Source organism: Octodon degus, unplaced genomic scaffold, assembly GCF_000260255.1.
Source record: "Octodon degus isolate 3935 unplaced genomic scaffold, OctDeg1.0 scaffold00156, whole genome shotgun sequence".
NCBI lineage: Eukaryota > Metazoa > Chordata > Mammalia > Rodentia > Octodontidae > Octodon > Octodon degus.
Genome location: NW_004524732.1, coordinates 4,876,719 through 4,903,677, shown reverse-complemented (window position 1 = coordinate 4,903,677; position 26,959 = coordinate 4,876,719). Strand labels below are relative to the sequence as shown.

Sequence of the window (26,959 nt, the reverse complement as noted above, 5' to 3'; positions counted from 1 at the left end):
TCTCTCTTTATCTCTCTCTTGCTCTCTCTCTCTCTCTCTCTCTCTCTCTCTCTCTCTCTCTCTCTCTGAGAAAAGGTCTTGCTATACAATGCAGGTTGGCCTTGGACTAGATTTGTAGCCCAGGCTGGCCTCAACTTCACAGAGACCCTCCTGCCCCAGCCTCCCAAGCCCTGGATTACCAGCGTGCACACCACCATGCTCAGCTGTTGGGGTCCTTTCCCCGGTTCTAGAAAAAAAAAAAAAAAAAAGCAGGGATTCTCTGTCCTCAGCTCTGTCCATGGGCCTCTCCTTGCCTGCCCTCAGGGGTCCACCCTCTTGCCTTTGTCCCAAGGTCATTCCCAGGACCCAGTGGGAATTTGTCCTTTCCCTGGAGCCAGCGCTGTGGCTGGGCAGTGGGAGGAGCGAGTGTGGGCTGGTCTCCACAGTGGGTGACTCCGAGGCTCTGCCCTCTGCTGTCTCAGGGGGAGGACGCCACGCCCCAGGACCTGCCAGGAGCAGAAGAAGAGGAGAAGAAGACGCTGATGATGCAGATGGTGGTGCGGAGCCCCGGGTGGCCCTGGTGGAGCGGGCGGGTCCTGGGTCCACCATGGACACAGCTGGGAAGTGGCTGGAGGCGGGAAGAGGAGGAAGCCCCTCACCCTGGCCTGGGCCTCCCATGCCCAAGGGGCCTGGCCTCCTCTCCTCCACTCACAAATGTGTGAGAATGCCTGTGTCATTGGTTAGAGAGGACACAGCCCCTGGGGTGTGCAGCCTTGTGCAGCTGGGACAAGATGTTTTGTTTTATGTTTTGAGGTTGAGTCTTGCTATATAGTCAGGGCTAGCCCTGAACTGACTATGCAGCCCAGGCTAGCCTCAAACTCGACCTGGTCACTGGGCATGGTGGTGTACACCTATAACCCTACCACTTGGGAGGCTGAGGCAGGAGGATTACTGTGAGTTTGAGACCAGCCTGGGCTACAAAGTGAGCCCAAGGCTAGCCTGAGCTGCATAGTGAGACCCTGTCTCCAAAAAACAAAAAGCCTCAACTTGGTGACCCTCCTGCCTCAGCCTCCTGGGATGGGAGAAGTTACTGTTACTGGCTGGGAACTTGAGACCTGCTAAATGGAGTTTCTTCTCAGATATCTACCAGAATGAGTTGGGTTAACTACTGGATTTTACAGATGCGTGTAGTATTTGACCCTCTGCCCCTTGGCCTTCTCACTGCATCTGACGACCTCTGGGCCCATTCAGTGTTCCCCAGTGCGGGAGGGGAGCATTTTCTCTGAGTCCTGTGGGCCCAGGGCTGCGGCAAGGGTGTGCTGGGCAGCTTTGCCGGATGGGTGCTCACTGCCCCTGTATCCCTGTGCAGAGGCAGATCCAGGAGGAACCGCTGGACTCGCTGTCCACCTCCGTCCGCCAGCAGGCACTGGAGACTCTGGCCCAGCTGAGGTGCCCGCCCCTCCCCGCCTATCTCTGGGGGCTCCCTCCCTGGCCCCTGTGGTGCCCGCACCTCCCGGGTCCTCACCAGCACTGCCTGCCGTCTTCACCGCAGCCACACTAGCCCCGCGCTGGTCGCGCAGGAGCGCGGGCAGCTGGTGAGCGCGTGCGTGCGCAGTGTGTTCTCGCTGCCCTCAGTGCGGGCCATGCAGGAGCAAGATGAAGCTGCGGCCGAAACCATCCAGGTGAGTGCCTGGATACCAAGGCTACCGAGGAAGCCCGTGCCTTGTGGCTCTGTGGCCAGGGAGACCCACCTCAGCGCTCTAGGCCTCAGGGAAGGTGGGCCCCTGCTTGAGGGGCCTGCAGCGCTCTGGGCAGCCCAGAGGGTCAGAGGTGGTGGCTGGCCTGGAGGGCAGGCTGGGAGCTGGACGCTGAAGAAGAGACAAGGAGCAGAGGCAGGGACCTGGGAGAGAGCTCTTCCTGCCTAGGCAGGGGTCTAGAGCAGAGGGTGGCAGTGAAGGCCCTTTCTGTGTGTGTGTGTGGGGGGTGAAGGCAAAGCTGGGGTAGGCTGGCGGTGGGGGGCTTTAGCTCAAGGTGAGGTGAGTGCCTCTCCTTTCACTCAGCAGATATCAGCTGAGTTCTCCGTACCAAAGGCAGTGTGCTGGCCTCACAGCAGGGCCTGGGGCCGGGACATGCAGGTTAGCAAAGGACCATTTGAATCAAAACCACAGCAGGAGTCAGCCCTGCAAGCTAAGAGCCTGAAATGGGCACGTGGTAGAGGTGGCACCAAGGAGAGCTACTGAACTGAGCAGGCAGGAGGAGGAAGAGGATTCCAGACAGAGTCAAGAGATGATGTGGAAGCCAGGGCAGGCTTGGACTGAAAGGTTGGCACTGAGCACAAAGGGAAAGACAGGAGCTCTGGAAGAGAGGCCAGAGAGGAGGTGGGGCCAGGCCAGCAGGTAGCATCAGGAGCCCAGATCCCCAGCTGGTGCGGGGAGAGAAGACCAGAAGGAAAGGCAGGGCTCTCTGCCTTTCCCAGCAGTACCAGGTCTTGCCGACAGAGGGAAGTGCTGCAAGCTGTCCTTGGCACAGATGGGAAGGAGGTAGGTGGCAGCAATCAGGTTTGCTTGTTATGGTGTAAGCCAAAGGACCATCAGCTCTAGGGTGTGCAGATTCAGGAAGCCTGGAGAATGACGATCTGAGTGAGACCTTGGAGCCGGCAGGAGGAGAGAAACAAGGAAGAGAGGGTCTTCCCAGGGTAGCTCAAGCTCACTGCCCGGCCTTCCCTGTGTGCCCTACATGGCCACGAGAAGTGATTCCAAGCTGAACGATGAGGACCCTCATCTGGGGGAGATGGCTCCCTGACAAGAAATGGAGAATCTGTTTGAGTCTGGGTGTAGCATTTCAAATAATCAGATCTCTTCACCCTTGGAAAGACTGACCCTGTCTCTCGTGTGGCCCTTACAGTCCTGGAGCGTTTCCTCACACATCTTCTCATTTGTTGCTCCTCACAACTTGAAAATTCCTTGTTGTATGGCCATAGAGAAGTATCTTCTAAATCGGGGTTCCCTGACGCCTAGGCTGTGGCCTGGTGCTGGTCCATGTTTGGTTAGGAACAGGCTGCACAGCAGGAAAACCAGGCATGTATCCTCCGTGCTCATGCCGCTCACCACCGCTCCTGTTCCCACCTGAGCTCCGGCTCCAGTCAGGTCCATAGCACTGAATTCTCAGAAGAGCTTGAACCTTGCTGTTGCACACTTGGGTCCAGCTGGTGGGGTCCTTGTGTGCGTCCCAATCCCCCCAGGCCCACAGAAAGCTTGTCTTCCATGAAATTCAACAGTAGAAAAAAAAAAAAAAAAGGTTTGGGACTGCTGCTCTAAATTATAAAAGGAAAAACAATTTGATATAAAATGATGCAGCCATGCAAATCTTTAGACACTCATCAGACTTACCTGGCCCCTGCAGGGCCTCAACAGATTCTAAGTCTCTGTTCCCCCCCTGGGATAGGAGGTGCAGGGATCCTAGAGAGTCTGAAGGAAACCCTGACCCCTGGAGGGGAAGTGATTTGCCCAGTGCCCATCAGCTGAGGCTCAGAAGAGGGGCCAGAGAGTGCTCGGCTGGTTTCTCCTGGATGCTGAGGTGGGAGGCCTGGGGCCGTCAGCAGCTCCTGGAGCCACTTAGCAGCTGGGTCTTCCTGTCCACAGACACTTTACCATCAGACCCTGGATGCTCTGCAGACCCTGCTCAATGCCCTCTTTGTTGAAGACCCCACTCCTGCTGGGCTCAAGAGCATCTTGGAGGTGTGGGAAGTGGGCAGCAGAGGGCAGAGGGGAGTGCGAAATTGCTTAAGGGCAGTAGGAGCTGGGCTAGGGGAGGGATGCGGCCTCAGAATGTCGCTGTTGCTGTTGCCTGTCTCTTTTCTCTCCTGCTCATGTCCCTCCCCATGCTGGGCACTCCTCTACTTCCCTCTGGCCTGTCAATGTGGTTCTCAGCTCCCTGTCTCTGTCTTTCCCTATACCCACAAGTAGGCAGTGGGTGTGGGGAATCACCTTCTGGAAGCTTCCTGCAGATTGCTGCGGGCTGGCTGCCCAACCAGCAGGGCTGAGCCTTGCCCTTGTCCCCCAGCCCTTGGGGCCCTGGATGAACTCTGGGAAGGCCCACGAGCGTGCTCGGGCTGTGAACAGCAACGTGTCTCTGCTGAACCACACGCTCCTGAGCCTGCCTTTCTATGTGAGTGCCCCACAGGGCTAGAGATGTGGGTGGGGTCTCCCTGTCACAGAGCTCTGCTGTCAGGGTGGCCTACCTGGCTGTGGTTATCATGTGCTGGGTGGAGTGGTGGGATCTGTGAAACTCAGCCCCTGTGCTATAACAGATGTCCTCGGGGTTCCCTGCACTGGGGCTTCTGCTGGGGAGGCTCATTCTTCGTATTGGGGATCCGGACGAAGAGATTGGCCGGGAGGCTCTGGATGGCATCACTATCCTTTACACAATCCTGGAGCTCCAGAAACGTAAGTGCCACTGAAGGGCCCGGAGCAAGGTGTCTGGACTGGGCTGGAGCTGTCCTGGAGTCTTTGTTGTTGTTGTTGTTGTTTTTTTTTTTTTAAATTTTATTTATTTGTGTGTGTGCGTGTGTGTGGCCAGCTCAGCCCACCAGGGGGCGGGGCTGGCTGGCATCTGGTGCTGGGGGATTGAACCGCGGTCCCTGTGCTTTGCTAAGCTTGTTCTAAGTAGGTGCTTTAGACCACTGAGCCATCTCACCAGCCCCTGTCCTGGAGTCTTTGGAGGGAAAGGAAGAGATGTACAGGGTCAGACAGGGAATGCGGGAAGTGGTGTGAAGCCTGGGTTCCCACGGAACTAGAACCGGGGCAGAGGCTGCCTCAAATCTGTCTGACACGCAGGCAGTTCTAGCTGAGCTCCTCCCATCGCTCCAGGCTTGGTCTTCTAGTCCTTCCCACTTTTCTGCAGAGCTGTGCACACCCAGGCCGACAGTCGGCGTGTCTCACTGGCTCGTAGGGCAGTGCTGTGTCTTGGTCACTGCCAGGTCAAGAGTGGCAGGGCACAGATTGCTGCTGAGAGGTGAACGGAGTAGGTCCTGCCCTAGGTTCCAGGGAGCTGGCGATGGTGCACATGTTGGGAGTGGTATCCTGCTGCCTCCTGCCTCCTTCCTTTGCTGTAGTCCCAACTCTTCCCCCATGCAGGGGACATTGGCCTATCTTTTAAGCCCCCTGCTCTGGAGGCCATGACCTGACTGTGGCCCTTCCTACCTCATGAGCTCAGGAAACACTTCTCTTCTGTGCAGACTTCCCCAGCTGTGTAGGGCACAGTCCACAAGCTCTGTGAGATACTGGATGACATCTGTCTAGAGTGTGACCAGCTCTCTGCCACCCAGCATGGACACCTATCAAATAGAGTTCTTTTTCCCCATTCCTCCAGCCTGTGGGATCTGTCTTGTGTCCTCCTCCTCTTCTTCCTGTTGTTGTTGTTCTCTTTCTCCTTCACTCCCCACCCCCCGCCTTTTTTTTTTTTAAATAAGATCTTCCTATGTAGATCAGGCTGGCCTCAAACTCAGGGTGATCCTCCTGCCTCAGCCTCCCAAGTGCTGGGATTACAATCATGCACCACCATGAATGGCTTTTTTGGTGTTTTGAGACAGGGTCTCACTACGTAGTTCAGGCTGCTCTTGAACTCTGAATCCTGCTGCTTCAGCCTCCCAAGTGCTTGGATACAGTCCATACCCTCTTGATCTCAGGCATTTGGGGCAAAGATTTGGCCCCTGGCCCCTGGCAGCTTTTCCTCACTAATCCAGCACCATCATGCTTTCTAAGTGATAAAGGTTAAGTCTCATGAATAAACATCCTTAGGGGCAGGAGCAGCATAGACCAAATTAAGGTTGCTGGATTTAGCTAAAAATATAGGGCACACAATTAAATCTGACCTTCAGATACATTCTGAATTTCTTATATTTTGTGTGGAAGCCCTAGGGCAAGCCCACACTGCTTGCTTCTCCAGGAGTAATGTGATTCATCCAGGTCATGTAAGTGTAGGAGCACGCAAGGGGAACAGGCCTGCCAGCCCCTGCTTCCCACTCGTGTGTGCACATGCACATGCACGTGTGTGCCACTTGGTGGTGCCTGAGCCTTTCTGCCTCGAGGGCATCTTAGAAGCACCCAGACCCAGCCGCAGTGAAGGACCCGGAAGTGGGCCTGCAGAATGCTTCCAACAATAGGAAATAGGGAGCTGCAGAAGGCCTTGGAGGGTCTGAGAGATTCAGGACCTGACTGCCTTGTGGGGCTTCCCTGCATGCTGTCAGGGGACAGTAGCCCAAAACAAGTGACATGCAGAGACCTAAAGACAATAAAGACTAGAGGAAAAAACAGTCATGGAGGGGATGGGGACTGCTGAGGGGCAGAGCTTGCAGTTTGAAGATGGTGTCAGCCAGCCAGGGCTGAGCACCATGATAAAGCACTCTCACCTGGGGGCAGAGACCCGGGATCCACCCTGGCAGAGCAAAAAAGAGAAAAAATATAAAAGGGTATTTCCCTTCAAAATGGCAAAAATGTGACAGATAATGGCCTGTGCCAGTGAGATGTGTGCTGATGGGGTCCTCAGACACTGCCTCAGGAGCTGATTGGTCTCCACTGTGGAAAATGGGTTGGCAGCGTCCCTGGAAGCTGTCCCTTTACCCACCCTGTGAGTCAGTCCTTTCTTCCCTGCTCATCCCTCGCCAGTGTGCAGATATGTTCCCGGGAACACGCCTGAGAGGGGCTCACCTGGGCAGATCTCTCATCCATGGTGCGTCTGTATGCTAGAAGATTGTATAGCCTGGTTGGGCACACCTGTAATCCCAGCACTTCTAGAGGCTGCGGCAGGAAGCTTGCAAGCTTGAGAACAGCCTGAACAACCAAGTGATTTAGTGTGACCCTGTTTTAAAATTTGTAAAAAGTTTTATTTATTTATTTAGTATTTTAGGGAAGGGTCTACAGGGTGTTGAGGGTCTCACAACTAGATCGGACTCGTAGTGATCCGCCTGTTTACAGCCTCCCAAGAGCTGAGATTACAGGCGTGTGCCACCACACCCAGTCTCAATTGCCCCCCGGGGTGGGGCCGGCACAGCAGGCCTGGGCTTCAATCCTTGTAAAGAGTTTTCAATGGCGGGGGCAGTAGCTTGGTGTGACAGCCTGGGCTCACTCTGCAGCGCTGAGAGCGAGGGAGGGCGCTGAAGCTGTGGGCTGCAGCATTAGCAGAGCCCACTCGCAGAGCGTGGAGTAAGGAACCAGATGCTACAGATAACAGTGTGGGGGGCCATCTATCTAAAGGGCCCTAGAAGTCAGGATAGTGGCTGCCTGGGTGTGGGTGGGGATGGTCCCAATAGGGGTGCTGGGTGGGGCTCTGCAGTGCTCATCAGGCTCTGTTTCTTGACCAGCACCACCCAGGTGTGTTCACTGTGTGACAGTCAGGCCAGCTCTGATGCAGAAATTGGGTACTTCTTGCCTCTGTATTCAAAGGAACCCCCAGCAACAGGCTGTGATGCCTCTTCTCTTGCAGGAGCTGGAGATGAGGACAAAACCAACAAGAAGGAGCTGTATGAGAGCAACAAGCGCTTTCTGGGGCCCTACGACCCCATCAGCCCGAGCCAGAACATTCTACGTGTGATTGCGGTGACTGCAGGGACAGCCGATGCTCTGCTGCTGACCCGGGTGGGAAGGGAGGCCAGGCCCAGTGCCTGCTCCTCACCAGCGTCCCAGATGGCCTGGGTGCTTTGCAGGAGGCCTTTCCTACCGCAGCCTCCAGCAGAGGGCTGTGACTTCCTTCTCACTGACAGGTGTCCCCCAGGCCTGGGTGCAGGGACCTTGTTGCCCCTAGATTTGTAGCTGTTCCCTGAGAACTCAGCACCCGTGGAGAAGGGTGTGTGCACAGCCCTCCCTCAGATCCATGTCTGTGCCATGGCCCACACATGTTTTGTGTGTGGCCCTGGGGCTGACAGGCAAGGCAGGACCTCTGTGCCTGGCTGTGTTCCAGGAGTTTGGAGACTTCTTGGGCCCCCAGCAAGTGAAGGACCTGCTGCTGGCAGCTGTGGAGGGGCTGAGGGGAGGCTCGGAGGCTCTGGGGCAGGACTCTGGAGAGATGATGCAGCTGGCCTCCGAGGTCACGCTCAGCTCCGTGCTGGAGTGGTACCGCCACAGGGCACTGGAGGTGGTAAGGTGGGGGGCACGGGCTCCCCTCCCCAGGCATGCCTGGGTGTGGGCTGGGTGGGGCCCAGCCTGAGACCTCAGCTATGCTGTGGGAGTGGGTGGGGAGGGCGGAAAGAGGAAGCGCCCACCCTGGGAGCAGCGGCCCTGCGCCCCTAGCCCTTCTCTCCTGTGCTGCTCCCTGCCTCTCCTCCTGCCCCTGCTCGTTTCCTGCCTGCCTTCCTCCTCTTGCTTTCCCACGCCTCCCTGGGCTTCTCCAGTGAGCCTTCCTTCTGCTCCCTCCTGGCCACCACCAGATCCCAGAAATCATGCAGGGCATCTACCTGCAGCTGGGCCACATCCAGGAGCCAAGGGCCCGAGAGGTGGCCCTGCTGCCCGTCTCCTTCCTGGCCAGCTCCTTCATGACCGAAGTTGTGGTGGCCCTGCTCATGTGCCCCCTGCCACTGGACAGGTACAGAATAAGGAGGCTCCCAGCTGCCCCTACATCCCATCCTCCTGTCCAGAGAAGCCCTGACCTCCCCAGTGACCCCTGTTCTGTGATCTTGGTCCATAGGATGACCACTAGACCCTTCCCAAGTAGTGCTGGGTGTCAGTAGCCCCATTTTACAGATGGAACTGAGGCCGAAGGAAGTTTCTTGCCTAGGGCTACCTCTTGCAAGAGGACCTAGGTCAGGCCTGGCTGACTCCAGGCTCAGAGTGCTTTAAAGAGGCTGTGGGAGGAGCCCTGTGTCCCGGCCCTGACTCATCTTCCGGCATCACATGGTCTTGGGCATCCTGTTTGTCCTGTCCTCTTGAGCGTTCCCCAGGGAAGGGAGGAAATGGTCCCCGTGTTCACCCCTGGAGGGCAGTGAGGTAAAGCTGCACAGAGCCCATTCAGCCTTCGGCTGGGCCTGGGGTGCCCCCTGGGCAAGGAGACCAGGCTGCTGGCCTCAGCCTTTCAGCCCAAAAATGCTCCACTCCTTCTTTGGGGGAGTAAAAGAAGGCAGTAATGGCAAGCATGGTGGTGCCCATCTGTAATGCCAGCACTGGGAAAGCAGAGGCAGGAGGATTGCTCTAAGTTTGAGGCCAACCTGGGCTACATAGTGAGTTCAAGGCCAGCCTGAACTGCATAGCAAGCACCTGTTTCCAGAACAAACACCCCTCCAAAAACCAGAACAAAACAAGAAAAAGAAGGCAGTGGTCAGTCTACCCTTAGGATACACCTTTGGTGTAAATGAGAAAGAATCCTACAGAGGCATACAAGTGAGGCGTGCTCCACTGAGGAGAGCTGGGTCCTTACAGAAGCCCAGGACAGCAGTGGGCCCTTCTCCGGCTGGAAGGCTTTGGTCCTCTCAGGCTGTGCTCTCTGCCCGGAAGGAGCTTCTGAGGTCCACTAAATGGACTCACAAGACCCATAGGGGCCATGCTCGATCTCACAGTTGGCCATGGGAGAGGCCGAGTGGAGGCAGCCAGGCATTGGGCTGGCCTGCTGGGCCAGGCCGCATTCGAGTGAGCCTGCAGTGATGGTCTCCTCACGTCTGCCTCCCTTTCCTCTGCCTCAGAGCCAGTCTCCTGGGCCTCCCGGATAAGCTCAGGCACAAGGGAAGGAGACGCATGCTGTGGACAACACATGAGCCACCCTGGCTCACACGGTGCAGGGCTCAAAGGCCCAGGGTCACTTAAGCCGACCCCAGGCCTGGCTTCCAACAGACACAAGCTCTGCACAAGGGCCTTCCTCCTGGGAAGCTCCATCCTATGGCACTGTCATCAGTGCCTTTAGTTAATTATTAGTTCCAGGCCTCATGCGATTTACCAAGTGGGCACAAAGATGACCACTGTTAGCATCAGCACTGTTTCCTAGCAACATAGTTGACATACTGTTTTTATCGGGCTTCCAGGGGAACAAAGCTAGAAAGTGGGTGGGAGGTTCAGAGGCTCTTGTGGAAGGAGAATGGTCTCTTGGTGCTCAGCACACAGTCAGCCCCCTAGCAGGAGTGCTGCAGGCTGCTGTCCGCCAGGCATTTGTCCTGCAGGGGCTTGAGCCAGCTCCCTGGTGTTCTGTGACTCGGGCCTCATCCAGGCCCCAAGTGCTCCCTGACCTCAGGGCTGCTCCTTGCACAGAGGATGAGCACAGGTGCTGGAGGCCTGATCTGCCGCCTGTGCTGCCTGCTGGCTGTGCTGTCTTGCACAGGTGATTTCACCTCTGCGAGCCTCCACTCCACGTCCACGGCCTGGGAGGAACCACGCCCGCCCTGGGAGTCATTACGAGAGCTGGGTGGCTTAGAATATTTGAGTTCTTGGTCAAGACCACATCCCCAGAGATCTGCCCAGTGCCTGGCACAGGCCTGGGTCCTCTGACCTTTGCTAAAGTACTAGATAGAATGTTAGCCCTGGCGTGGAGCCTGAGGTGGGCTTGCCAGTGCCGTCAGCCTGGGCGCTGGGGCGGTTTTCTGCATGCCCTTGCTGGGGTGCCCACAGGTGCCCTCATGGGCTCACACATCCCCCAACCCTGAAGCCATTGGGGTCGGGAGCCCCCTAACCATCCGTCCCTGCCCTCAGCAACGGAGCTGAGATGTGGAGGCAGCTAATCCTGCGCAAGCCCAGCTGTGACATCAGAGACCTTCTGGATCTGCTGCTGACCAGCCTGAAGGAGAAGCCTGTCACCAAGAAAGGCCAGGCCTCCATCATGCCCCTGGCGGTGAGGACCCCGCCTGCCAGTGCCCCTATGCTCACACTGTTGTGGTCCTTCTAAATGCCACACCACACTCTGGGCTCTAGGCTTGTACCTACTGGGTGAGCTACTAGTGCCCCCTGTGGGATGGCACTGGGGTGGTGGGAGCAGAATGACTTTGGAGTCGCATACCTTACAACCTGCAATTGCTGTTTTGAGAGAGGGGCAGGTCACCTCATGTCTGAGCCTCGGTCTGTACATCTGTGTACAAACAGTAATATCCAACTGGGCACAGTGAGGGGCACTGGCTTTCTCAAGAGGATTGCAAGAGGGAGCCCAGCCCAGGCCACTCAGTGACCTAGCAAGGTTGAGTCTCAAGATAAGAAATTTTTAAAAGAGTTGGGAATGGAGCTCAGAGTGGAAGCCTTAATTAAGTTCAATCCCTAGTACCACACACGAGCGCGTGCATGCACACACACACACACACACACACACACATGTACATGCACAATCACAGGGAATAATACCTGTATGATCTACCTCTTGCGGTGCGTGACTTCCTCATTCATGTGGAGTGCTTTGTGTTTCCTGGTGCTTAGCTCTGGGCTCCTCCCTAGGACAGGAGGAATAGCACTCTGGCCCAGACGCCTCACATTCTGTGTGCCTGTGTGGATGAGAAGGAGCCAGGATGCACTCTGGCTGGCATCTACCTGAGAAGCTTGGGCCTGGCTCCTGCTTTACCCTTGTCTTTTACCTGCAAACTGGGATCGCTGTTCTGCAAGTCTCAGGAGGGGGAGGGGTCCCCTCCCCATGATCCCACCAAGGCTGCATACTGTCCAAGCCTTGGGCAAAGCTAGCAGACCAGCTCTGGTCATTTCTGGGCTGGGACTGGGGCTCTAGCATTGGGGGTTGAGGTCTGGAGGTAGTGGGTAGGATTTAGGCTTTTTCAGGCTGGCTAGCGATGAGTGAAGACCTGGGTCCAGCCATGCAGAGGCCGAGCTGTAGGCCTCAGCCTGAGTCAGGTCAGCCGCTGGTCTCCCCTCTGCCCCCAGGCAGCCAGTGGCCTGTGTGAGCTCCTATCCGTCAACACCTGTGCAGGCCAAGTGAGGCGCATCTACCCCCAGCTGCTCCTGGCCCTGCTCATCCAGGTCCACTACCACATCGGCCTCAAGTTGCCTGGCCACAGGGTTCCGGGCAAGGACCCCAAGGACGGTGGGCAGCTTCTCCCCTTCAGGCCTGTACGGTAAGCTCTGCTATCTCTCTGGGCCCTGCTCGCTGGCAGTGGGGAGGGGTGCCACCCAGCCAGGGCCCCTGCAGTGGCCTTCCAGGCAGTAGAGACGAACACATTCTGGGATTAGGAGGAGGAAACACAGGCGGACCTTTGTTAGCATTGATGCTTCATTCAGTAGCTACCGTCGAGCACCTGCTTCTGTGTCCTCCTTCATACTTAGCACAGGATGGCTTAAAAAACCCAGACTTCCCCAAGGACTGAGGCCCAAAAGTCCGTCCTCCTTCCCCATCTGTTTTATTTTTAACTAATTATTGGCTGGAATAGGCCATGTATGCACATGGGTAAAAAAAAACAAAAAACAAAATCCAAAACCTCAAAAGATGTTAAAGTTAGTCTCTTCCTGCCCTACTTCAGTTCCCTTCCTCAAAGACAAGCAGGTTCTTTTCTGCCCTTCTGGGGGTGGCTGTGCAGGGACAGACACATTGTTTCCATTGTGTTTTTACAGCAGGGGCTGCACACATCCCAGGGGCACGCAGGTGTGCGCCTGTCAGGCACTGTATCCCGGGGCCCAGCACCCGGGAGCTGCCTCGTTGTTTCTGTCTGCTGCGGGCAGCCCTGGTGTAGAATCCCATGTGCAGTATGCTTGCCCGGCTCCTCATGCTGTGGCTACGTCCCTGCCTTCTGCTGGGGCAGACAGGCTGCGGGAGTGCAGCAGCCTTCTGTGTCCTTACACACACTGTCGCTCGTATGTGCAGAGCAAGCTCCCACGGGTGGAATGCCCCACTTGATGCCCTCCGCATCTGAACACTAAGGTGACACAGGAATACACGGGGGACGAGTTCTGGGCCATCGAGCAGTCGTGGTAAAGCAACATGACTCCCCATGCCCAACCTGTACACCAGAGTGTGCACTGCGCTCCCACCATCACAGGATATTATGAAACTTTTAAAAAATGTATTTGGCACAGGGTCTCACTATGCAGCTTGGACTCGTAGTAATCCTGTTTTGAACCTCCCCAGTGCTGGGATTACAAGCATGCACCACCATGCTGGGTCTCGGTGGCCCACTCAGCATGCCTGGGGGATGGGGCCAGTGTGGCATGTGGTGCCAGGGATTGAACCCGGTCCCTGCACTTGCCTAAGCAGGCACTTAGTCTGCTGAGCAAACATCTTTATTTTTGCCAGCCTGCAAGTTGTAAGAGTAAAAAAGTATTTTGCCATAGTTTTGGTTTGCAATGTTTATTTAAATGAGGTTGAGGTCTAAATGTCGCTTGTGTAGTCCACTTCTGTGAATGTGCTATTCTTATCTCCTGGCCGGTTTTACATAGGACTTTTGGGATTTTTTTTTCCTTATTAATTTGGAAAAGCTCTTTACATATTAAGGAACTCAACTCTTTGTCATTGGCATTCCAGTTTGCCACTTAACCTGCAATTATTTTAGGGTCTCTTGCCATTCAGAAATTTAAGCTATTACGCAGCCAAATTGTTGGGTCTTTTTGTTTTACTCCCTTGGTGCATTAGGTTCAGACAGCTGCAGACACAGGGGCAGAGGGTGGGCTTGCGGGCGAAAGGCCTCACATTTGAGCCCCTAGCTGCTGCTTTGTTCTTTGGGTAAACAGGTGTGTGGTGGTTTGTTTGTTTATTTATTTATTTAGGTCTTTTTGGAGACCATTTCAGGCCCCTATGAACTCACTTTGTAGCCCTGGCTGGCCTCTAACTCACTGTGATCCTCCTGCCTCAGCCTCACAAGTGCTGGGATCATAGGTGTGCGCCACCACACTTGGCTTTGGGTACATGGATTTTGCTCCATAGGGCATCATGAGGACCAAATAGGATCACGCTGCCTGCCCTCCATGAAGCTTCACCCCAGTTCCGATTCCCCTCACCTTCATGGGGGCTGTGTGGAAAGATGGGGGCCTCTGGGGAGACAGGAAGAAGACAAAGAGCTCCACAGGAGGAGAACAGGGAGCAAGGCGAGGAAGTGCTCTCCTATGTGGGAAGGACGACACTGACCAGCTGAGGACCACATGAGCACTGGAGGGGAGCTTGGACAGTGCTCCCCAAAGCTATGTCCCCTTGGACCCTGTGGCCATGAGCTTATTTGGAGGAAGGGTCTCTGCAGATGTCACTGGATTGGACATCTCCAGAGGAGCTCGTCCTGGTTAACCAGGCCTTCTGCACAACCCCGAGTGCTCTTCTGAGAGGAGGAGAGATTCTGACACAGAAGAAGGGTTCTGAGGATGTTGACAACGAGTGGTAAGGTCACTGCCCCAAGCAGGGAACTGCGACATCAAGGAAGATCCAGAGGGTGCATGTGTGGCCAACACCCTGATTTGGGCATCTGGATCCTGGAATGAGACTCCTTTCTATGATTTGAAGCCACCCAGTTGTGACTTGGTACAGCAGCAGTGAACACTGCCACCCTGGAGTGTGGCCCTGGCATGAGTCATGGGAACACTGGCATGTGTGTGTCTGTCTGTGTGTGCACACCTCAGTCACAACCCTGTGAGGAGCAGCAAGTACTCTATGAGTGTGACAGATAGATCTACCAACCCTGCCATCTCAGGCAGGGGCTGGAAGGGCGCCAGAAGCCTGGATGGACGCAGCCTCGGGGACAGGGCCCAGGGGCTCATTTTGCAGCCTCCCATTCCTGGGCCCCAAGGCAGCCTTGGGGCTTTTGTGCTATTCCTGGGGGGATTGGTGCCTTCTCCTTCCCGGTGAGGGCAGAGGCAGTGGCCTCTCACAGCACCTCTTGTCCACTTGGCTAAGAAAACCTCCGAGGAGGGTGAAATTGCCAATGGGCTTTAGGGGCCCAAAGAGCCTCCCACCGATCTCCTTGTAGGGCCACTCTGCCCTTTTACAGGGCAGCAGCATCGTGTGGGCCAGGCTCCTACAGCAAATCTTTGGGAGTGGGATGGGGAGGAAAAGAGAAATAGGGTATTTTCTTGTCCAAACATGGAGCTCAGCTGAGGAAGTGAGTGAACCACAGAGGGGACAAGAAGGCAGGTGGTGGGCTGGGCTTGGGAACTTCAGCCTACATAGACTCATCCCACGATGCATATGACTTGGGAAGTTCTAGCCTGGCTGCAGCTGGATGGATCCTGTCCCAGCACTGTTCACGGGAAGACAGCCAAGTTAGTCTGGGAGGTGGGGCTGTACCCAACAGAATAGCAGCACACACCCAGGTAGCTCTCCTGCTTTAGCAGAAGATACTAGTGCTGGAGTCTGGGGAGAGGAGACACTGCTGGCAGGGGTTCTCCTGGCAGCACACATTTCAAAGCACAAGCATTAAGGTGGAATTACGCTGAAGGCCTGACCTTTGGAGAAACACTGATTTCACACATTATTACTCTTCCTTAAGAGCAAATTCTGTAGAAGTACTGAGCTTTAAAGTACTCTGTCTTGATTTATGAAGACAGCAGCTCTTAGTATTGTCTGTACTAGTGCAGCCTGATGCTACGGCTTTTGTCTAGATGTCCCTCCAAAGCCTCGTGCGGTCATAGGTGAGGACTTTTCAGAGGTGACTGGATCTAGCATGGGTAGTGCTCTAGGATCGATTCGTGGTGGAATGCTAGGATTGAGGGCACTAGGATTAAAGGTGTGAGCGCTACCCATCCTCAGTAGCCTGGATAAAATATAAGGGACAGAAAGAGCTGTGGCTGTCCCTTGCTTGTTTTGCTACCTTCTGCCTGCCATGAACTGTTTCTCCTCTGGGATGCCCCTCTGCCCTACCACCCTGCCTTGGAGCCAGTGGCCTATGGACTGACACCTCTACAAACTGAGAACTAAATAAACCTTTCCTCCCTTAAATTGTGGGTGTTGGGTATTTTGTCTTAGTAACAAAAAAAGTAATGCAGATTTGGTCCCGATAGTGGGTTCTTTGCTGTGCTGTACCTGGCCATCTGATTTAGGAGCCTTTGGAACTGGCTACAGGAAGGAGAAAGTTAGGGAAGGCTTGGAGATGCCTGCTGAAAAAGTAGAGCTGGAGCATCGTAGGCCATACTTGATGGGAGAATCTGGTTAGAGCTCAGAAGACCAGAATGTTGATAGAAAAGTTGTGGGAAAGACTAGGCTTGAGAGGTTTTGCTGGGAAGAAGGACTGCATTGGCTTGTTTTTCTTGTTTATTTGCTGAGACAGGATCTCACTATGTAATCCAGGCTGGTCTTGAACTTACTTTTACAGCGCAAGTTAACCTCAGACTCCCAGAGATCCTCCTGCCTCAGCCTTCCAGGTACTGGAATTATAGGTGTATACCATCACACCTGGCTTGTGTTGGCTGTTGGACTCCAGAACACACGTGTTATGGCTTGGCAGAAAGTTTTGCTCATATCAGAGACTTTGCCTGAGACTGAGACCAAAGATGGTAGACTAATCTTGTGGAAGAAATTCCAAGGCAATCTAATGTTGAGATTGTTGTATGGCTACAGGTGGGGGCTTTTAGCCATATTTATATTGAGAAGAACAAAGAGTGAACAGAATGATTTAATAAGTTGTGAGTTTGGCCAGGAAGGAAGCTCCAGTAAAGTTGCTGCCTGAAAAGATGGGATGGAGGAGAAACTGATTGCTAAAAAGACTATCAAGAAAAAAGTCAAGTATTTCAGAAGAGGACAACAGAAAAGATGGCCTGAGGACATCACAAGAACCACTTCAGAACTGCGAAGATGAAAGAATTTGCTTTTAGAAGAAAGTCCCAGAACACCATCTTCCAGAATGGCAGCAGCCTAGAGAATTTGTTTCTTGGGATTTGGTTCAGGGTGCACAGTGATCCAGGCACTCAACCCCTACAACCAGAAAAGAGAGAAGCCTGGCTACTGTAGCTGGCAGCAGAGCTTGGCATCACCCATGTGGTGCTGGTTTTAGGTGCATGCAGAATGCAAGAGCTATGGGATCAGAAAGGCTTTCACCCAGGTTTCAAAAGAAGGCTCTGGAAGGCAGGCAGTGTGCCCTTGAAAGGGCAGTGTGTGAAGTTATGAACGTGAAACTGAAGGTACAATGGAAACCCAGTAGGTGGATCGCCTGAGGAAAGCTGCAAGGAGGGAGCAGAGCAAGTCAGTGAGAGAAGCCATGGGAGCTGCCACCACTGGAGGTGCCCTGGGGGCGTCCCAGCCCTTGGGAGCTCATATCTTGCCAAAGACTGCCTTGGATGCTGCACATCTGACTTGATGTTTGACCTCCTGGAATTTGGATTTGCTTTGTTCCCATGCCTCTATCTATCTCCTGCCCACCATTTATACCTTTTGGAATAGAAATGTCTATCATGTGCCATTAAAGGTTGGAAGTGTTTAACTTTCTTTTTATTTGTGCAGGAGCTCAGACCTAAAAGTTTGCCTTAAGTCCCAGAGGAGATTTAGGACTAAGATTTTTTAGCAATGCCTAAACTGTTAGGACTTTGGCAACTGGAGGAATGGAGAGAATGTTATAGTTTATGTCTGGATGTCCCCTCACAACCTCATGAAGTCATAGGTGGGGATTTTTCAGAAGTGGCCGGATCTAGAATGTGTGATGCTGGGATTAAGGGTGTGATTGCTAAATCAGTCCACTGATTGATTTGGCATCTGCCATGATCCCAGTAGCCCAGATAGAGATAAAAGAGGCAGAAAGAAGCTGCTAAGGTCCCTGCTTGCTTTGCCACTTTCTGCGCACCATGGACTCTCATCTGTCCCCTGCACTGCCCCTCTGCCATTCTACGGTGCCTTGGAACCAGCCAGTTATAAGCTGAAACCTCTACAAATCATAGGCAGATAAAGGTTTCTTCCATTAACTTTGGGCATCAGATGTTTAGTCCAGAGAATGAGAAAAATGACTAAGACTCATGGATTCTGCGGGAAAACATTTAGGCTTCTGCGATACTGCGTCAGTGTAAACTTCATTCTGCATGTTGTCAGTTTTCATTTCAATAAAAGTTTATATATTCATTTCATGTGTCTCATAATATATTTTTTTAAAGTTAATACTGGGGACTGAAGTCTAGGCTCTTGCGCTGAGCAACATTCCTGTACCCCTTTCATTATTTTATTTTTTAATTTTTCAGAACCGGGGTTTGAACTCAGGCCCTTGCACTTGCCGGGCAAGAGCTTATTTTACTGAGCCATTTCCCTGGCCCCTGAACACAGTTTTTCTTTCTTTCTTTCTTTCTTTCTTTCTTTCTTTCTTTCTTTCTTTCTTTCTTTCTTTCTTCTTTCTTTTTTTCTTTTTTTAAAATTTTTTATATTTTAGGACAGGGTCTACAGGGTGTTCAAGTTCTCACTACTAAACCGGACTTGTAGTGATCCGCCTGTTTACAGCCTCCCAAGAGCTGGGATTACAGGCGCATGCCACCATGCCCAGTCTCAATTGCTGTCTCAGCATGCCCCAGGGGTGGGACCAGCACAGCAGGCCTGGGATCGAACCCCATCCCCTACACCTGCTTGCAGGTACTTTAATCTGCTGAGCTATCTGGCTGGCCCCTCATTATTATTTTGAGACAGAGTCTTGCTAAGTTGCCTGAGCTGGGTTCACATCTGTTGCTCTCCTGCCTCAGCCTCCAGGAGTGCTGGGATTACAAAGGTGCCCAACCTCCTAAGGACTTTTGGTTGATGTGCAGCCATGTGTATGCCTGTGGTTCCCTAGGATTACAATGGAGCACAGATGTATAGCAGTCCAAACCATTTAGGTTTGTGTGAATACACACAAGGGGTTATGGAGCCTCTGTTTCTCATAGCAGAACCCCGTATTCTGTCTTGAAATGGTGTGTGCCTGTGTATGGAAGACAATACAGGAGAGTGTCAGTGGATGGCACCCCTTTCATGGGCCCAGGGTGCTCACTCAGGAGTTTAAGAAACACAGAGGCCTGAGCCCCAGCTGGTTGTTCCCCAGGGAGTGAAAGCCTCCCTTGTTTTCCTGGCACCCAGTTTGGGAGCCGCTTCTTCAGTATCCTGAGGCAGGAAAGGACTTAGGCTGGATGGAGGCTGAGTACCAAGGTGAGCAGAGGGCCCAGTCCTGGGCTTGCTGTGGAGGGGCAGGAGAGAGGTAGGACATAGCAGGATCCTCCAGCAACAATGTTTCAGGGAAAACCCTGTCTTCACAGGAGGGGAGTTTTGCTTCTGTTTCCTCTCTGTTTCTCAAAGCGAAATATTGTTTGTAAAGAGCCAGGCTTCAGGAACTCACTTCAGTGCTCTAGATGATGATTTACGTGGTGGGAAGAAACCTGTGGTGAGGGGCAGAGGCCTGGCCTCAGGGGTGCTACCCCTTCTCGCAGCTGGGTGGTGAAAGTGGTGAAGACACTGCTGCTGAAGATGGGCTGCTCACAGGAGGCTGCGTTTGTGGAGGCCGAGGGTGGCTGGGAGCTCATGGAGCAGGCGGAGGGCCATCACCTTGGAGTGTCACTGCTGGCCAGGTGAGGCCCTGGGTGCCCAGGACAGGAACAGATGAGCCCCCCACTCCATTACCTTGTCCCTGCAGCTGGGTGGGCACTCCCTCTGTGGCAGGTGGGCAGTGGGTGGCACAGAGGGAGTGAGGACTCCTCCCAGGTATGGGAGCTAAGGTGATGGGGCAGTGGCAGAGCCCTTAGTTATTTACCAAGTGTCTCTGCTTCTGTGTGAATTTTGTTCCCACATTAAAACAGACACAGAGGTGCAACCAAGAACTTGGGAGGGTGGTCTTGGGGACATCTGTCTTCGACTCAGCGTCAGACACTTCCCAGTTTATCAGAGGCCAAGCTAGTTCCGGTTCTTCCATCCCCTCAGAAGTATGGAAATAGTCCGCATCCATTCTTCAAAGGGCAAGGAGGGATTAAAGTACTGGGAATAGCCCTGGCATATGCTGAGACCGAGATGCAGGTTCACTTTGTTGCCCTGACGGTGACGGGGGCAGAGATGGATGCACGTGCTGCACTAGAGCAGCCAAGGCCCACAGGGACAGCCGTGCACGTGAGGTCACATGATGAGGGAGTGCTGGAAAGGGCCTGCTGCTCAGACCAGAGCTCTCCCTGCAGCCTCACACGGCCTCCTGGGGGTCAGCAGGGGGGCCCTTGGCTTCAATCCTGAGATTCCTGCACCTGCCCCAGGGCTCTCAGAGTCAGCCACGTTTACTGGGAGCTGTCGATGCTGTAGGCACTGTGCAGAAGGGTGTCATCCCACAGCCCTTCTGTGCTCTCCATGAAAGGGGCCAGCACTACCACTAGTCCAGGGCTGTGCACAAGAAAGCTGGGGCCCAGAGGCTGTGCGGCGGCTCCATGTCACACAGCCGGTGCTGGGGCCAGGGTCTGAGCTGAGCCCACGTACGCAACAGCCACACCTCCTTGGACTCACTGCCTCGGGGAGCGCTGTGACTGGTCCTCCCGCACTAGAAGGCCTGCTGCTGCCCCGGCCTGAGTTTCTGTCTCAGCAGGTCCAGGCCAGAGCCCTGAGATGGGCATTTCTAGCAAGTCCTTTGAAGTACCAATGCTGGGGGCAGCTGGTGTAAGGAGCCTTCGTTCAGGCATCCGGCTCTTCCAATCTCAGCTCTGTGACCTTGAGAGTCTGTACCCAACCTCTGTTTCCTCATCTGTGAAATGGGGGTAACAGAAGTAGGAAAGGGCAATGGCAAGGGCAACAGGCAAAGGTCTGGTTGCTTCCTGGCAGTCAGGAAATTAGCCCTTGTTGCCTCTCCTGCCTCTTCCTTGAAGTGTGATCTTTGTAGCTGAGGTCCTCAACTTGTCCCTCTTACTGACTTGCTGGGTGACCTCAGGCAAGTCACTTTCCCTCTTTTAGCCTCCATTTTCCAATCTGTAAAATGGAGCTATTAACACAGGTGGCTTCTGAGACCCACTCAGATGGAAAGCCTGGGCACATAGACCTAGCTGTCCCTGGAGTCCCACTCAGTGGGCCTGTGGGACTACAGAACCTGAGGACCTGTCCCCCACCCCAGGGCCATGGTGCACTACTCCTGCCAGGAGCTGTGCCGCATTCTCTACCTGCTCATCCCACTCCTGGAGCGTGGTGACGAGAAGCACAAGGTCACCGCCACCGCCTTCTTCGTGGAGGTATGACAGGGACCTGGCGCCGGGCAGGGTTCCTCATGGGCCTTCTGCATGAGCAGGGCTGCAGTTTACAAAGCCTTCTTGGGTAGCATTTCCCTGAACCTGAGGTCCCCTGGATTTCCCCCACCCTTGTCCCTCATCCTCTCACCCCTGTCCCCCATTGAATCCTCCCCAGCCCTCTGAAGGCCCCCAGGCAACAGCAATCTTTGCTGGCCCCTGTGTGTCAGGTGCCACAGGTGCAAGTTTGAGTGTGACTCTACCAGTTATAACATGTGAGGGCTCTAAAAAGTGACTTGTGCTAAGCCGGGAGCAATCTAGGCTGTGGTGGGAGAAGAGAGGACTTCCGGGAAGAAAGATGTCAGGGAGGGTGTCCTGGGGGAAGGGACCTCTTGGCTGAGTGAGCTGGGTGGAGGGGATGGGTCTGGAAGGGAGAAGCTCACTGGTAGCACCTGCTGATGACGGATGAGCACTTAGTCTTGCAGGCATATTCTGAGAGCTTTCCGCTTTCTGATTTGCTTCACCCTCAGTCACCCTGTGACTCAGACCAGCCCATGGGCCACTTTAGAGAAGGAACCTGGGCACAGATGTCAGCACCTCTTCAGGGTCCAGGTGGCAGATCTCTGATTCAAAAACAGACATTTGGATTCTGAAACTTCTCTCTCTTGGCTGGGTGTGGTGGCATATGCCTGTAGTCCCAGCACTCAGGAGGCTGAGGCAGAAGGATTACCAAGTTTGAGGCCAGCCTGGGCTACAAAGTGAGTTCAAGGCCAGCCAGAACTGCATAGTGAAACTCTGTCTCAAAAAGATAAAACCTCTGTCTTTTAATTTATCTTTATTATGATAAAATATGTAGAACATACAATCTGCCATTCTACCTTCTTAAGTCGATAGTTCAGAGGCCTTAAGTGGATTCCTGTCCCTGTGATCCATCTTCAGAACTGTCTCCTCTCCACTCACTGAAGTTCTGTGCCCATCAACCCGAGCTCCAACTTTCCTTTTCCTCAGGCCTTTAGGCACCTCTTTTTTTTTTTTTTCATCTTTTTCAGACAGTCTTGCTGTGTAGTTCAGGATGGCCTTGAGCTCACTTTGTAGTCCAGGCTGGTCTCGAACTCGTGATGATCCTCCTGCCTTGGCCTCCTGAGCACTGGGGTTACAGGCGTGCACCACCATGTCCAGCAGGAACCTCTTTGGGCATGACAGTGCACATCTGTAATCCCAGTGCCTGGGAGGCTGAGGATTGCCATGAGGTGCAGGGCAGCCTGGGCTATGTAAGCAAGTTCAAGGCCAGCCTGCACTACACAAGACCCTGTCCCAAAAACAAGAATAACAAAAACAGGGCTGTGGCCAGGGAGATGGCTCAGTAGAATAAGTGTTTCCCTGGCAAGCACAAGGGCCTGAGTTCAATCCCCAGTTCTGCCAAAAAACCCAAAAAAAACCAAAAACAGGGCTGACTTGACAGCTCAGTGGATCAAAGTGCCTGCTTAGGCAGAGTGCAGTCTGGGGTTCGATTCCCAGCATGCCATGCTGGCCCTGCCTGTGGGGTGCACTGAGATGGCAGCAATTGAGACTGGGCATGGTGGTGCGTGTCTGTAATCCCAGCACTTGGGAGGCTAAAAACAGGAGAGTCACTTCGAGTCTGATCTACATAATGAGACTCTGTAGACCCTGTCCTATTACAGGGAAAAATGAATAAATAAAAACAAAACATGAAGTCCCTTCCTTTCGAAAGCTGTGGTATTTTATCCCTTCCTCTCTTGGGGGACACCATGAGGTTCACTCTATACCTGACAGTGTCATGCGTGGCATCCAGCATACCTGTCACCAGAGTCGGTAAGGAAGGGCTCAGGGGCAGGAGGCTCGCTGTCTGCCCAGGTGGTGCAAGGGACAAGGAAGTTTCTGTAGGAAGGAGGTTCAGGTGGACAGATTTCGGCACATAGCGTGTGCTGGTGATCGGGGGCGTCAGGGGTAACTCATGGTCACCCAGCTCAGGGAGTCTGGAGAGTTTCCAATCAGCTCTGCCTGTTTCATCCTCTCTCGGGGTCAGCCTTGTGGGAGGGGCTTCTCTCCAAGTCCTCTAAGGCCTGCTATTCAAGCTCTTGGGGGATGTCGAGGTCAGACTTCCGCAGAACTCAGGTGCCATTTCCTGTGCACACCACGAGGTATGGACTCCCAGGGTTATCCTGAGCACTGGCCTCCCTCCCCAAGCAGAGGTCTTCCCAGCTCCCCGGAACTTCCAGCCAGCCCTGCCCCATGGGCCATGGCATGGCTGTCCCTCCTTGACACCTGGGGGCCCTCTTCTGTGAGTGCCTGTGTGTGTGCTGGCTCAGCCTGCATGGTGGGCTAACTCTTCTGGAGCTGTATGACCTCGGGTGAGTCACCCGGTCTACCTGTGCTCCTGTTTCCTCACTTGTAATTGAGCATTAGGACTTGCCCACCTCACAGAGCTAGGGTGAGGACCTTCACTCCCTGTGTCTTCTGGGCCTGGCACGGACCTTGGGTGTGGCAGGTTCTGCTGGGTCCTGATGTGTGGAGGATGGAGGACTGGCAGTGGGTTCATCCCCTGGCTCCCTGATCTCCCCCTGGACAACTGTCCTGTGTCTCCTGTGGCTCACCAGGCTGAAAGGGAGCAGAGGATGTGAGGGAAAAGGAGATGGTGGTGCAGTGGGGGCACAGAAGGGGCAGCCCGGAGGAGGGAAGGAGATGGGTTTCACATAGGCCTGTGCTCATGCCAGAATGCCCTGAGGGGATGCTGCATCGCAGAGCCTGGTTGGGTGGCAGGGGCTTAAGGAGGAACAGCTCAGTGTTTGTCCTCAAGGGAGCCCCAGGCACCTCTAGGTGGAGTGGGCACAGGCAGGGCAGAGGGGGTGCTGGGGAAGGGGATGGGGAAACTTCAAATGTAGCTCAAGGGGTGACAGGCAGGTGGAGTCCCAGCAGAAGGGCGTTTCATTTATGTAGAAGGGACATATAGCCAGGGCCATTCAGGAACATGGGCAGCTTGGGTCTCCTGTTGCTCCCCCAGCTCCTCCAGATGGAGCAGGTGCGCCGGATTCCCGAGGAGTACTCGCTGGGGCGGATGGTGGAAGGCCTGGACCACCGTGACCCCGTTATGAAGGTGCTGTCCATCCGGGGCTTGATGCTCCTGGCCCGCAGGTCGGAGAAGGTGAGTGGGAGGGGGAGCAGAGGAAAACCTGCCCAGCCTGGCCCCTTTCAGACTCTGATGGTTAGGATCAGCGCCCATTTCTGTTTAGCCTCAGTGATCCATCTATAAAGTGGATCTGCCTTCATAAGCTCTAAGTAGTTTAGCCTTTGCTGAAGCGTTTCTAAACCAGATTTTTCTCAGTGGCCCTAAAGTTGTGTGTGTAGGGGGAGCAAGGTTGGCAGTAATTATTCGTACTTTGCAGATCAGACAACTGAGCCCCGAGTCATTGATTGATACACCCTGAGCATTTATAAAAGAGCTTTGTTTTTCTCTGCCTTCCTGGCTCATGATGTAGACAGGATGAACGGACTGATATCATCCTTCCAGTGCCTACAAGGGGGATAAGAAACCAAAGGGCTGGAAGGACCCAGGCTGAACTTGAGCCAGGGCCTTCCAGGCAGGAGGCTGCACATAGACAAAGGCCTGGGGTGGGAGTGGGGCCACCTTGCTCCTCCTGGTAAACCAGGCTGGGCTCCTTCCTGCTGGGCCGGGTAGGACACCCCACTCCCAAGGGTTTCTGCCCCACAGATGGCCAAGGTGCAGGCCCTGCTGCCCTCCATGGTGAAGGGCCTGAAGAACATGGATGGGGTGCTGGTGGTGGAGGCAGTCCAGAGCCTCAAGACCATCTTCAAGGGAAAAGACCGGAGGCAGAGGGACAGCTCTGTCTATGTGGAGATGCTGCAGGTCCTGCTGCCACACTTCAGTGATGTAAGGAATCCCACAGGGTGCTGGTGGCCTGGGGAAGGTGGAACCAGCCTGAAGGGGGCGCCTTTCCCCAGATGGCCCCCTTGTTTTTGCAATTGGTGCCTCCAGAGACGATTCTTTGTTCTAATCGGCTCTCCTGGAGAGAGCTGTTCTTTTCTATGAAGTCTCTCCAGAAAAGTTCTTATTAAAGCCACTAGTCCACCCAAAGGGACATACCTCCACAGGTGCCATGAAGACACCTTTTAGGCCAGCAGGGGCCCTGGCTGGGGAGAAAGGGGAGTGTTCCAGAGCCAGGCGTGGGTGAGGCGAGGGCTGGCCCCATCAGCCCCGCCTGGTGGCCCCGACTGTCCTTCGCCTTCACGTCTTTGTGCCTGGAGGGCCCTCGAGTTGAGGGACGGGACAGCCGTGGAGCCTCCTCCTGGAGGAGGGGTGCCCTGAGCCTCTCGTCTGCCCCAGTCAAGAGAGGACGTGCGCTCCGCCTGCATCAACATGTACGGGAAGGTAGTCCAGAAGCTTCAGGCTCCCTGCACGCCGGCCATGGAGGAGCAGCTGACCAACACGTTGGTGCCACTCCTGCTGATCATGCAGGAGGGCGATGCCACGGTGGGCCAGGTGAGCGCGCGTGCGGGGCCTCTGCCTGCCAGGGCCCTGCAGTGTGTCTCCCGTTATGGAAATCACGTGAGGGTCAGGTCACAAGCCACCCGGGGGGACAGCTAGGTATGTCCTGTCAGGTCTGTTTTCCAAAGATGTCCACATTGGGGTTCCACTTCAGATTGGCTAACTTCATTTGCACGTTTTCAAAGAGGAGTTGATTTTCCAAAACCCAGTTTTGACACAACTTGGGCTCTGGAGTGTGTTTGGGCCTCCTCCTGGAATCCCACAGTTCTTGGTGTTTTCTTCCTGTTGGCCCCCAGAAGTGTGTGAAGACCCTGTTCCGCTGTTCTTGCTTCATGGCTTGGGAGTTGCCGAAGACAGCTTATAGCCGGAAGTCCTGGGACAACAGGCAGCAGGCAGTGGCCAAAATTTGCAAGTACCTTGTGAGTGCTTCCTTCTGAGTATGTGGAGGTGGGGCCTGTCTTCCCCCTTCCGGCTTCCTGAGTGGCAGTTTCCACCACCCTCTTTGGGTTGCTGGCTCTGGAACACCAACTTCCATCTCTCACCTCCCTCTTTCCTCCATCCTGTATCACCTCTGCACAGGTGCAGTGGACACCTGGGATGCCCACAGGCACTTCAAGCTGGAGTGGCCCTTTCGGACAGGCGGCCTTCCCTTGCAGTTTGCACTGTCCTTCTCAGTCCTTAAGGCAGAATCGCCCTGCATCCTTTTTCTCCTCACCTTCTGCATCTGAACGACTCTAAAATGCCTGAGGATCTCTGTATCTTTCTCCACCCCACCCCACTGTCTCTGCCCTAAGTTCAGCCATGGCTGTCTCCTGGTTGAGCTGTGGGCACAGCCAGGCAGCCAGCCTCTGTCTTTCAATTTCATCTCCTGCAACCCATTCCCCATCCAGACCACTGAAATAGTCTTTAAAAGCATTAAAGATGGTCAGATGGGGTGGTTCTTGCCTGTAATCCCAGCACCCACGAGGCTGAGGCAGGAGGATTGTTGTAAGTTCAAAGCCAACCTGGGCTGCACAGTGAGTTCAAGGCCAGCCTGAACTACACAGCTGGATCCTGTCTCAAAAGAAAAGAAGGGAAGAGAAGAGAAAAGAAAAAAAAAAAAAAAGAGAGAAAAGAAGAAAGCTAGCGTGAAGGGTGTCGCGGAGAAAAGCTGTTCCCCTCATGGCAGCCAGGAAACAGGGAGGGAGTGAAATAGCCAGAGAGAAAAGATGTCGCTAGGGACCATATGCAGCTTTCAAAGGACACGCCCCAGTGACCTCCTTCTTCTAGCCAAGCTCCACCCAAAGGGGACGTATCTCCACAGGTGCCATGAAGACACCTTTTAAGCTAGCAGGGGTCCCAGCTGGGGACAACAGGGAGTGCTTCAGAGCCAGGCGTGGGGGAGAGCACATTCAGTTAGGAATGCGTAAGTGGATTCATCATTGATCCACATCGCTGGAGTTAGGATCAATCT

At 54.3% G+C, this 26,959-nt stretch overlaps 1 protein-coding gene across 3 annotated transcripts in view; it reads left to right on the top strand.

The window, feature by feature from the left end:
- The window catches only part of Mroh7 (maestro heat like repeat family member 7), a 53,584-nt gene that overhangs the window by 19,962 nt on the left and 6,663 nt on the right, over positions 1-26,959 (top strand). For 2 of the 3 annotated variants that reach the window (XM_023702646.1, XM_004642600.3), the window contains 17 exons: positions 462-536; positions 1,349-1,428; positions 1,532-1,661; positions 3,621-3,716; positions 4,042-4,146; positions 4,289-4,424; positions 7,462-7,574; positions 7,936-8,112; positions 8,402-8,556; positions 10,644-10,782; positions 11,808-11,998; positions 19,224-19,361; positions 20,873-20,987; positions 24,004-24,144; positions 24,712-24,891; positions 25,345-25,500; positions 25,803-25,925. In XM_023702646.1, coding sequence (XP_023558414.1) covers positions 462-536; positions 1,349-1,428; positions 1,532-1,661; positions 3,621-3,716; positions 4,042-4,146; positions 4,289-4,424; positions 7,462-7,574; positions 7,936-8,112; positions 8,402-8,556; positions 10,644-10,782; positions 11,808-11,998; positions 19,224-19,361; positions 20,873-20,987; positions 24,004-24,144; positions 24,712-24,891; positions 25,345-25,500; positions 25,803-25,925 — 2,250 coding nt within the window. The remainder of the gene's footprint in view (positions 1-461; positions 537-1,348; positions 1,429-1,531; positions 1,662-3,620; positions 3,717-4,041; positions 4,147-4,288; positions 4,425-7,461; positions 7,575-7,935; positions 8,113-8,401; positions 8,557-10,643; positions 10,783-11,807; positions 11,999-19,223; positions 19,362-20,872; positions 20,988-24,003; positions 24,145-24,711; positions 24,892-25,344; positions 25,501-25,802; positions 25,926-26,959) is intronic. The other variant, XM_023702647.1, reaches the window with a different exon arrangement.